The sequence below is a fragment of the Pyrus communis genome, chromosome 17 (assembly GCF_963583255.1).
Source record: "Pyrus communis chromosome 17, drPyrComm1.1, whole genome shotgun sequence".
NCBI classification, from domain to species: domain Eukaryota; kingdom Viridiplantae; phylum Streptophyta; class Magnoliopsida; order Rosales; family Rosaceae; genus Pyrus; species Pyrus communis.
In genome coordinates, this window is record NC_084819.1 from 21,333,415 (window position 1) to 21,345,656 (window position 12,242).

The following is a 12,242-nucleotide window of genomic DNA, read 5'->3' on the forward strand; positions in this document are numbered from 1 at the left end:
TCGAGAGACTTTTTAGTGTAACAGAAATATAAGACGATATACCGCGTCATTGTCTAAGTGAAGTCATTATAAAATTATACTTTAAAGTGTGACATATCAACTATTTCTTTCATTTATATTATAACACGTGATATATCGTTTTGTATTCATCATCTTGATTAAGAAAGTCATTAACTTAATTGATGTGAAATGGGAAAGCACAAATGTACATGAGGCAGTAAACTCTCACAATTACAAATTCAAGGACGAAAGTGAAAGTTTCAATAATGCAAGGACCACATCAATTCGATTATGAAATCAGAATTGATATCCATTTTGAAAACTTTGTAAATCGTTTTTTAAAACATCTGTTTGTGTTTTGGTCAGCTAAAAATTAAGTCTAGATGTGAAGCTAAAATTTAGGTTGAACTTGGTATTTTCTTTATTTTACCTAAAATTTCATAACATCTAAGTTAATAATTTTTGTGACAAACTTGACTATGGAGTAATTTTATAAATAGAATGAACGATTTTTGGTAATTTAGAAACATCATCACACTAGGCATATTGACACAATTGCAAGTTCAAGGGGAAAAATGTAAAGTTAACCATAGCACAAGGGGCATACAAACAAAAAGGTCTATTAAGCATACACCAAGACGGCGTCGTCTTGGCCGGCACATTCAATAGAGCTTGATTTGAACCCTAATTTACAACAAAAAAAACCCCCTTTTGGTTCAAAGCGAATCATCGTCGCTGCCAAATGCTTCAATGACGAACAACGAAGATCCGCACTCGCAATCGACGAAGAAAACCAGAGAGTTGCCGAATCTGTCGGAGTGCCATTGTTGCCACCTGAGAGTCGACATTGCCAACGCCAGCGCCAAGAGCAAGCTTCACATCCTCTACAGCGAGTGGCGCGTCGTCCTCCTCTGCAAGAAATGCCTCTCGCGGGTCGAGTCATCGGAGCTCTGCTCCTACTGCTTCGCCGCCACTTCGCCGTCGCAGGACGACTCCTTCATTTGCTGCCAGTGTAACCGGAGAGTACACAGGCATTGCGATTCTGAGTATCGAGGGATTGCGCTGTTGTCTCAGGATTCTTGCTTGGCGGTGGAGGTTGGGGTTTGCGCCGATTGTTGGCTGCCGGAGTCGCTGGCACGGTGGAGAGGGGTTATGAGGAGTCAGAAGGCGCGAAGGAGTGGAAAGGGGAGAGCTTGTTTGGGATTGAGGAAGTATAGGGTTTCGGCCGTGCTGGATGGCAGGACAATTCATGATGTGTCTGGTGCTGAAGAGGGCTCAAAGGATGCGGATGTCCATGACGATGACGATGATGATGATGATGATAATGGGCATTTGGCTGCCATGAATAGCTCTGCTAAGAAGCTGTGTTCGCCGAATTTGAGTGTGTGTGTTTGTGATTCGTGGACTGCTGTTGGTTGTTTGAAGCTGGATATCGAAGAGGAGAATGAGGACGATGACGGGCTGTTGATGGAAAGACAAGGGAGCAGCTCCAATGGCGTTGATGCTCTCAATAAACAAGAGCTAGATGAATGTGTGTGTGTTACAACGCTGAAAGACAAAAGGCGCAATTCTAAACTTGATCCTTTTTACTTCAAGTACAGGAAAAGGAGCACGGTTAATCAGTCCATGGTAACATATAAGAGAAGGCCCAAAAAACTCAATCCTTGTTCTATGTTAACATATAAGAGAAGGAGACCCAAAAGCCACCTCTTTGCTTGTCATATGTTAACATATAAGAGAAAGAGACCCACAATCCTATATGATCGTTCATCTTGAGACCGATACTGAATCTTCGAGTTGAGTGTCTGGAGATCACAGGGCTTTATTGTAGAACAAGTGGCTCGCCCCCATTGAAATGAAGTGACTGAGCTTGGCCATGGCGTGATACTGAATCTTGATGCTACAGGTAGGAGAAAACATCCTCCATTTTGTATGCTTCCATTATGATTTTCAGTATATTTTGTGGCACTCTATGATTCTTCATGTAGTATGATTCAGTTCAGATATCATATTGTGTTCTCGGGCAAGAGTTTACGATTATTTTCTTCCAATTTGGGTGGTAGTGATAAAGATAGGATTGTTCAAGAGTCTAGATTTACAAGTTCACCCTTACTTTAGTTTTTCCAGAAAATAATCAATTATTCTGATTAAAGAAAAACTTCAGTATTTGTAAGGAAATTGATTGACGCGATAATGCCAGTTAGCAAAGGGTAAGTTTGCAAGATGGAAAGATGATGTCTTGTCAATTGCGGGGAAATATAACTAAACTATCTTGTCGTGTTGTCTCTTGTTTCTAAGTGCTCAAATAAGTTGACAAGTAATCTTAGCACCCTATCTCCTAAAAATTTCTTGGGTAAAGAAGCCGTTATTCTCTTTAAGAACGTCAAATTGTAGACCTTTATCGAAGTGTGTACATTTTAGGATATCAGAAACCCCTTGCATTCTAAAAAACATTAATGCCTTAAAAAAATGTTTTCTGTGTTGGTCTAAGCTAAGTTTTCAGACTATTTTTTCGGTGGATTGCATCTAGTGATATAAATTTCAAATGCATTGGTGAATGGTGGTTGGACTTGGAAAGTAGAGATTTTCAAACTCATCTGTTTGGAAACGTATATGGGAACCTCATCAAAGTTCATTTCAAAGGTATTGGCTGGCCTGTAGGAAACAGAACATTCATTAATTTAGGTTTATCTATTTTCCTGTTTTCAATCTGATTTAGGAAAATCAACGATCACGTTGATTGAACACTATAAAAATGCGTCTTTCCTGTAATAAAATTTAGAAGGAACAGGCTTCTCTAGATGGAAGGTACATTTTCAGTTAAGTCACTTACTTGGACTCTTTCCGGAATGAGAACCGATGACATTCTTCCTTAGTGATAAGAAAACGTAGCATTTTTCGTCATAGTTAACTAATCATTAATCCCTTTGTGTGCTCGAACAACCTGAGGAGAGTTCCATTATTCATTTATTTCAATACCATTGTACTAACACCTATTCTAATTTACGATAATTCTGTTATACTCTAGTGTATGACATGTACAATATAGATATATGGTTGGATGTGCGGTCAAAGATCTAACGGCCAAGGGTCCCTGTGGATAACGGCCAAGGACCCCCTTTAGTTTATTGGTAAAGTGGTAATTACAATGTGATCCGCCTTCTGCCTTGTGGATTGTGTAATTCCCTCTTTTGTGAAAGATAGTACTAGGTAGTAATAACTGGACGTCTTTTCTTTCATTAAGTAGTGCTGCTGCAGCTGCAGCCTGCAGCAGAGCAGGAGATGGTGGCAGTAAGCAAAGTTGGCGGGAAAACCAAGCCAATTTAAATTAATTGACCAAGGCCGAACTGTCCCATTTACCAATTTACCAAAGCACATGGATAAAATAATCATCGGCTGTTTCTGTTTTTTGATGGGAACTATGGATGATCACATACAAGACAAGTTACAACTGTCATCACCAAGTTAACTCTCGGCCACTCTCAATGTCAAGAATAAGAATCGCCGGCCGTTGGGCATGTTATTTTTTGAGACTGGTTGGTAGAGAAAGGATAATGTGGGTCGAAGAAGAGTTTTGAGTAGGGTATAGTGCTTGGCCATCAAGCTAATCATGGATCAGAATGTTTTATGCAAATTTCTCTCACGTGGGTAGAAATAGAAAGGTCATTTTTATACTTTTTTTAGTTTCTCAATTCTCACACCTCCTTTTGTGTTTGAACATCAGATTGAATAAATCAAACATGATCAATGAACATGATTAAACATATGTGTGAGAGGCTAAAAAATGTGTGTTTTAATCATTCGCATATTTTATTAAACTTGTCACTTTTAAATGAGGGTAGTGCGATCCACACTCATTTTTACTTATCACACATTCTTATTTTCGGTCGTTAGATCGAATGAATGAAGAAGATCAATGACAAAAAGTTAACAAGAGTGTGTGAGATGAAAAAAATAAGTGTGTGAATATCACTATTCTTAATTAATCCAACTACTAATTCATTCGAAAAAAAAAAAAAAAAAACCAGTTAATTGACTAGAGGACAAGAAATTTGATTTCCTAGCTCGCTCTCTCTCTCTCTCCCTCCCTCCCTCCCTCCCTCCCTCCCTCCTAGGGTCCTTCAGAATGCAGAGATAACACGCACGAATGATGACTCAAAAAGGAAATATTTGGTACTACTTGTACAAATTGGACCATCAAAACAAAAGCTCACACAACAAAAGGGAAAAATGATGGGCAGGAAGGATCAATAATGTTTGCAGAAAGCAGGTGAGAGGCTGAGAGACATATACATTTTCCCACTTCAAAAACTTGAAAGCTCACTCTCTTACTCTCCTCTGGAAAAAAAACAAAGGTTATCTTTTTTTGCTCTGTGTTTTTTAAAATTTGTGCTTTCTTTAAATTTATTTCTTGTATCTTGGTTTGGTGTTTATTGATGTCTTTTTTCATGGCAGGAATCTCATTTGGGAGAACACATTCACAGTCATTTCTGCAGAAAGGTAAAATCGTTTTTGAAAAATTTGGTTTTGGTTTGAGAAAGTTTCTGAATTTGTTGGCTTATTTCAACTTGAGAGTTGAAATCTTTTCTGAATTTGTTGGATTATCTTTGTTCCTCTCTAGTCCATCCTTTCCTTCTATCACTTCTGCAGATTTCTGTTCTGTTTTGGTTTATTTTGCTGCTTTGTTTTGTTATGGTGAGTGGATTGGGTTTGTTTTCGGTGATTTGGTATGGGGGGTTTGGTTTCCATACTAGTAGCTGATTAGGCTAGCACAGAATCAGACCTATTTTTCGATGCTCTCGATTCAGCATTTTGTATCGAAAATAGGAGTGAAATGGTCTATTCAGATCCCCATTCGTCCTCAAAATTTCATGTTTTGGTTGAATTTGAAAGATATCATCTTTAACTGGTTAGGTGTTTGGTTAAATGCTTTCAAAAGATGCTGTCTGACCTTTGTAATGTGCACATAAAACATCCATCTTTAAGGTTCGAGCATTACAAATCGTTCAAATTTATGTTAGAGAGTATGTACAGATGAGATGTTGATATGGATGGATGTAGCTTTAGCGGCTGCAACAGTTCACAATGTTAATATATCTGTGCTTGATTCATATTTTCTTGACTTTCATTTGCGGTTTTACAGAACACTTGTTTGAACGTTGTGGGAATGGACGATCATGTACCAGCAATCACCAGTGAACCGCTCGTCAGGCTTTCTCCTGAGAAAGACGGGGATCCTATGATTCTTATCAAGGTGCAGAGCCAACAGGGTTCTGTCATCTCCTACATTACCGGTCTCCATATGCAGCTTAAACATGTAACTCGAGATTACTGCAGACGTCTAAATTAACTCATCATCTTGTGAAATTTGCCTAGGCTAGATTACAGTCTATGCTGCTTGTTTGATGGAGAAAGAAAGACCTCTTTTGTTCATGTTTCATTTCTGTTGGGAAATCTAGATACAATATTTTGGATTCAGCAGATGTGTGGTGACTTTTTGCTTTATTGTTGTGTTGATGACAATCTGCAACTGATGAATGTAATCTTTTGATATTTGAGGAGTTGCTTCGGGTTTCGTCTATACTCTCCTTCTATCCATCCCCACCCCCAATCATGACTGTTATTTTTATACAACCGAAACTCAGGACCTCGAGTACAGGGTTGAATGTTCGTAACCAGCAAGCCCCTTGCCTATCTGCACCCCCATGTTTGGGTCACTCTTTCATATTGGTTTCTTTTGCTTGGGCCTCTTCGTTTGAGGTTGGTTTGTTAATGTTTCTGGCATGCGGGCTCCTACACCACTCGAGGTTCTGTGTTTGATATTGATAATTAATTCTTCATTATTATGGTAGTGCGGCCTTATTTAATAAGTGGTTTCGTTGTGTAAGGATGAGTCCGTCACACTAGAACCTAAGAATAAACGAAAACAAATAAGTTTTCTATAGTGATCAATGTTCATATTAAAAGTATACAAGGTGTTTGAAATCCATAGATAATCTGTGAAATTAAACAGCAGGGGATTTACGAGCAGTGTGGGAATGGATGACGGAAGGCCAACAATCACCGACGAATCCTGCATCAGGCTCTTGTTAAAGAACAAGATCAGTCGAAAGCGTGCTGCTCAAGTATGCGATGCAAGATTACTGCAAACGCAAACATCTACTCTACGAAGATATGCTTTTCTTTTCGATGGAATGTTAGCACTTGCATTTGGAATTTTAACAGTTTAGTACACGTACTTTGCGAAATTGTGACAATCTGGGTCTGCCGTTAGGTTAATTAATTCACTACAATGAACATGTTCTATACTTCTATGTGATTTACTTGTTACATATGTCATCTGATCTCTTTTGTTCATGTTTAATTTAATTTCTGTTGGCACATTTTTCTTCTTCGTTTTTTTTTTCAGGTGCTGCCAAGATAGATCTTTTTGCTGAACTTAGATTAGCTTTAACATATGTCTTTTCTGTTTGTTGCCTGATATAACAATGAATTCATCGACGAGGATCATATATTAGCTTAATCTGAAGTACTGCAAAACCCGGCCTAGACGATTGAATCAACCATAAGTGTTTGGCAGTGTTTTCTGTTTGTATTTGGTTCTTGTCGTTTGGTGTTTGGTATCTGGCGTTTTGGAAATGTATGCTTTGTGAGTTTCTGGAATATTGATACACCAAATCCTGTTTGGAATTAATTAGGACATAGTCCATGGGCTAATAATCCAACGACAAGAAGACGTTAGCCATGCCATGACCGGTTTTTTTTGGAGAACACATCAACACATCAAGGCCATGACCGGTTTGGCAACACATCAACACCTCAATCCCTTCTGTTCGGATACTAAAAAATAAACAATTTGACCGCCTGCATGCTAATTAAGTAATCAAACATTTTTACAACCATCTGTCTTGATTAGATGGGTTATGTTCTTGGCGTCTTAAGTTTAACCTGGCCTAAAACACATGATAGATGTATCACTCTCACGTTCTTAATTAATCTTAACCGTGGTTTGTAATAATTGAGTAACGGTTCGATAATCGGTAGCTATATAGATACGTACTCTTTCGTGATGTACTGACTTAGCTAGTTCATAATTTTACACCTAGGTTTCTTGTTTGGCACAAGAAGTTGAAGCCACTGATACACAGATGCCGGCTCTTTTTGATAATTTTTTGGCTTCTTCTGCACTGCATTTTCTTCGTTACTTCCGAAATTCGGTATATCTAATTCACTTCCATATATATAAAGCAGCAGACTGTAAATCCTTCCACAAGCAAAGCTCTGGTTGCTAAAAGAAACCATGGGGCATAACAATGGGGTTCCTCTTCCCTTCATTTTCTCTCTTGTTGCATTGTTTCTGTTGGCTCTGCATGTCAATGTGTCTTTCGCAGATAGGTCGACGTATATTGTCCACATGGACAAGTCCCTCATGCCCAAGTCCTACTCTAGCCATGACCATTGGTATTCCTCCATTGTTGATTCATTCAAATCCGAAAACCCTACCTCATTCGATGGCAACAAAATCTTGCCTTCCATTCTGTACACCTATGATACTGCCTTTCATGGGTTCAGTGCAGTTCTATCTGCTGATGAATTAGTGACTCTAAAAAAGTCCCCGGGTTTCGTCTCAGCTTACGCTGACAAGTCCATTACGCTCGACACCACCCACACCACTCAGTTCCTCAACCTCAATCCTTTCGCCGGACTGTGGCCTGCTTCGGATTACGGAGACGACATCATCATCGGTGTCATTGATACCGGTCTCTGGCCGGAGAGTGAAAGCTTCAAAGATCAAGGTATGACCAAAAGTCTTCCAGCTAGGTGGAAAGGAAAATGCGAGGTTGGACAAGAGTTCAATGCCTCTCTTTGTAACTATAAATTGATTGGAGCTCGATACTTTAATAAGGGTGTCATGGCTGCAAACCCCGGTGTCACACTTAGCATGAACTCGGCCAGAGACAGTTTAGGGCATGGGACACATACATCTTCCACAGCTGCGGGGAACTACGTAGACGGGGCATCTTATTTTGGCTACGCTAAAGGAACAGCCAGAGGCGTAGCACCGCGTGCCAGAGTTGCCATGTACAAGGTTAGCTGGGATGAGGGGCGTTATGCCTCTGATGTTCTAGCTGGTATGGACCAAGCTATTGCTGATGGTGTGGATGTTATTTCAATTTCCTCTGGCTTTGACGACACACCATTGTACGAGGATCCGGTAGCGATTGCTTCATTTGCAGCCATGGAGAAGGGTGTGGTGGTTTCAGCTTCAGCCGGAAATGAAGGCCCCGAGCTTGGGAAATTGCACAATGGCATCCCTTGGGTCTTGACCGTTGCAGCCGGCACAATAGACCGCTCATTTGGAGGAACATTAACCTTTGGTAATGGTTTAACCATTACTGGATTTACCTTGTTTCCAGCAAACTCCTTAGTCGAAAACTCGCCACTGGTTTACAACAAGACATTCTCAGCATGCAACTCAACCGCAGCGCTTGAAACTGCCCCAGATGCGATCATCATATGTGATGACACGGTGCCTATTCGTAATCAAATATCTTACATCATCCAATCGGGGCTTCTTGGAGCTATCTTTATTACCAATAATCCTGAGATACGCGAATTAGGTTACGTTGGAACTCCTAGCGTTGTGGTGAATACGAAGGATGGGCGGACTGTGATCGAGTACGCACTAAAAAGTGAAAACCCTACTGTCAGCATAAATTTCCAACAAACGTTGCTCAATACAAAGCCTGCACCCGCTGCAGCTTTTTACACTTCGAGAGGTCCTTCAAAAAGTTATCCGGGCATTTTGAAGCCGGACATAATGGCCCCGGGGTCATTAGTTTTAGCTGCTTGGGTTCCCAAGGTTGCAGCGGGTAAGATCGGGTTCAATGTGAACTTACCTAGCGACTACAATTTGATATCCGGGACATCCATGGCATGCCCTCATGCTTCAGGTGTAGCTGCTCTACTGAAAGGTGCGCACCCGGAATGGAGTGCAGCAGCAATTAGATCTGCTTTGATGACCACAGCTAACCCATTGGACAATACTGGCAATCCAATTCTTGACGACGGTGACAATTTCAACTTTGCTTCACCATTAGCTATGGGAGCAGGCCACATCGATCCTAATAGAGCACTTGATCCGGGCCTAATATACGATGCAACTCCACAAGAATATGTCAATCTCTTATGCTCCACGAACTTTACGCGTAACCAAATCTTATCCATCACTAGATCACATGCCTATGATTGTTCCAAACCATCTTCTGATCTCAACTATCCATCTTTCATTGCGTTGTCCAACAATGATCACAAAACAAAGACAAGGGTTCAAACATTTCAGAGGACCGTAACAAATGTGGGAGATGGCGCGGCCAGGTACATGGCTTCGGTGATTGCTCCAAAGGGTTCTCAGGTAACAGTCTCCCCGGAGATACTGATCTTTGCATACAAGTATGAAAAGCAAAGTTTTACGGTCACTATAAATTTCAATGCGAAGAAGAAAGGGAACGCTTCTTCTGGCGCACTTGTTTGGATCGAACAAAATGGAAAATACACTGTCAGGAGCCCAATTGTAGTGTCACCTCTTGTTTGAGCTGATGGTCAAGTAGGATGTTAATTTTGTTGGAAGTTCAAATAAAAACATTATTACAATGTTGGCGTGCTGCTAAGAAAAATAAATGCCAATAGTTGAAATAGTTGTCTGCAAAACTATCCTTTTCAACTAGCATGGTTTTAATCCTTCTGCAGCTGCACCTTCCAAAAATTAAAGCTTCCCATGTGTTGGCCGAAATTGTGGATTGCAACCAGTGGAATAATGCAGAGTGTGTGTGTGCAAAAGTCTAAAGCTGCTGCATGTGTTTTAAAGGATGTAAAGACTTTGAACACCTTTATTTATTTTGCATGTGTTAGTCTTTGTTTTCTATTGTTTATTAAAACCACTTGTGTGGTTCTTTAGTCTGCATGTATAAGTAAGCCTTCCCGTAAGGCTATTTAGGGGTGTGCTATCCACACACCCCATTTTACTTCTCACATACGTCTTGATAATTTCTATCTGTTGATCTTCTTCAATTCATCCGATCCGACGACTGAAAATGAAAAAGATGTGTGAGAAGTAAAATGGGATGTGTGGATATCACACCTCTTTTGTAATCCCATTCCCATTTTCAGCAATAGAGTTGAAAATCTTTTAATATATTAAGCGAATGTTTTTTCAAGACGCTTGCTGCTTCTTTCTTTTCTCTTGTCCAGCTTTGTAAAGAGAGTAACAAGTGAGAGGTGTGACTGAGTTAGAAAACCTGTCACCCACATAATTGGTATTGAGTTTGTAAACTCTTGAATACCAACAAATTTCATAATAGAATTGTTGTTCTTATTAATTTGTTATGATTTTTTTGATATTGTTTGGATGTGTTGTTAGTTCTTATATAATTTTTTTAGCTTCATCAGCTGATATGGTTTTTTGTTTTGATTAATTGATATGTGTAGAAATTAGAATTATGGAACGATATTACAAGCAAAAATCATCCTTGATTTGTTTACGTTAGGACCACCCAATGTCTAAATCCTGGATCCACCATTGCATACATATATATGCAGGGAAGAATTTTGAGATAATGTTCAAATTAATTATACAAGGCTTTTGAAATCCCCACATATATATATATATATATGTATATGTATATGTATCTGTGTGTGTGCGTATACAATGTTGAGGGATTGCAAGGTTTTCCAAGCACAGAATTTTCGAGCAGTACTAGTTGTGGGAATGGACAGAAGACCGGCAGCCATCCCGGAATCCTTCATCAGGCTTTCTCTTATGGAAGGTGAAGTTCGAATAATTCCTAGGGAGCAAAAACAGCATGAACCTGACATGTACTACAGGACTGATGGCACTGTGCCGCTCCAATATCTGATGCGAGATTATTTTGAACGTAAAAATCTTCTGTTCGAAGTAATGCGATTCACTTTCAATGGAAATGGGGTCAGGGAAGATCAAACTCCTGAACAGCGCAAAATGGAGGACGATGCTACTGATGTATTCTCTGATCAACTTGGCGGCCATGCTCTCAAGTTTAATTAATTAACGCCGCGTCATCTTTTTGCCATAATTAAGGCATGTTAGAACGCTTATTTTGAATTTTAACAGTTTAGTACTCATGCTTTGCAAAATTGGGACAATCTGGGTCTGCCGTTAGGATAATTCATTCACTATTTTTTTTTGGGACAATGTACATGTTCTATGTGCTTTACTTGTTACATATATTATCTGATCTCTTATGTTCATGTTTAATTTAATTTCTGTTAGGCACATTTTTCTTCTCCGTTTTTTTTAAGGTGCTGCCAAGATAGATCTTTGGCTGAACTTAGATTAGCTTTAAGATATGTTTTCTTCTGTTTGTTGCCTGATATAAAAATGTACCACTCTGATCAGCTCAATCTGAAGTACTGCAAAACCCGGCCTAAATGACCGAAACAACCGTAAGTGTTTGGCACTATTTTCTGTTTGAATTAGGTGTTTATGCTATGAGAAATTTTATTTGAGCCCATATTTTGTATCTCAACACCCAGCTTACTTTTTATACCCACATTGTATTTAATTTATCTATCATTATTTCTTTACACCCAACGTTATTTCTGAAACCGTCCTTACTTATCAAAACTCAACTCAATCAAATTTCTTTTTACACCCAATTCAATCTAATTAAAAATAAAAAATAAAACCCTAACTAGTCAATCATCTCCATGGAGCAAACCCCCTTCTCTCTCTCTCTTTAAAAAATCCTTCCATCTCCCATGGTTGTCATTCTGCACCCTCATCTACTCCTCCGTAGTCATCCAAACCTCTTCCTCTTCCTTTTCTTCATCATTTGACATCTCTAAAATTTTAGAGCACTAATTAGCTTAATAATTGGTATGTGTTCAATCGATTGGTTCAATTTTTATGTATTGATTCCTTTTTCTTTTCAATTAAATGAGCTTCTGGTTAGAGTGTTTAATGAGTTTGGTATGTTTCAATTAAATGAGAATCTTCTAGACTCTATATTCCTATAAGTGGTAGAAAAATGGGTACGTCCATGATAACTTTTGGTAGATCAATGAATATTTTTAACCGAGGATTTTTTTTTTTTTTTTTGTCAAAACTGTGGATATTTATTAGATACAAAAGTTGCGAACAACAATTCACATTACATTGAACTGTGGCTAAAAAGTATATCTCCTTTGCATGTTTTAAAGGCGAA

At 39.1% G+C, this 12,242-nt stretch overlaps 3 protein-coding genes across 3 annotated transcripts; all 3 read left to right on the forward strand.

Annotated features, from left to right (window-relative positions):
- Positions 1–616: 616 nt before the first annotated feature.
- On the forward strand, positions 617–5,631 carry LOC137723070 (uncharacterized). Its single transcript, XM_068462225.1, has 3 exons — positions 617–1,906; positions 4,116–4,500; positions 5,144–5,631. The coding sequence occupies exon 1, from the start codon at positions 751–753 to the stop codon at positions 1,774–1,776; it is 1,026 nt and encodes a 341-aa protein (XP_068318326.1). The 5' UTR covers positions 617–750; the 3' UTR covers positions 1,777–1,906; positions 4,116–4,500; positions 5,144–5,631.
- Positions 5,632–7,300: 1,669 nt separating this feature from the next.
- LOC137721733 (subtilisin-like protease SBT3) lies at positions 7,301–9,627 on the forward strand. The gene has a single exon (XM_068460754.1). It carries the CDS (start codon positions 7,301–7,303, stop codon positions 9,593–9,595), a length of 2,295 nt encoding a protein of 764 aa, XP_068316855.1. The 3' UTR covers positions 9,596–9,627.
- Positions 9,628–10,708: 1,081 nt separating this feature from the next.
- On the forward strand, positions 10,709–11,083 carry LOC137722224 (uncharacterized). The gene has a single exon (XM_068461183.1). The coding sequence runs from the start codon at positions 10,709–10,711 to the stop codon at positions 11,081–11,083; it is 375 nt and encodes a 124-aa protein (XP_068317284.1).
- Positions 11,084–12,242: the final 1,159 nt, after the last annotated feature.

Bases quoted from the DNA above. Each gene is read 5' to 3' on its own strand.
- LOC137723070 (XM_068462225.1), top strand. From the start codon at position 751: ATGACGAACAACGAAGATCCGCACTCGCAATCGACGAAGAAAACCAGA.
- LOC137721733 (XM_068460754.1), top strand. From the start codon at position 7,301: ATGGGGCATAACAATGGGGTTCCTCTTCCCTTCATTTTCTCTCTTGTT.
- LOC137722224 (XM_068461183.1), top strand. From the start codon at position 10,709: ATGTTGAGGGATTGCAAGGTTTTCCAAGCACAGAATTTTCGAGCAGTA.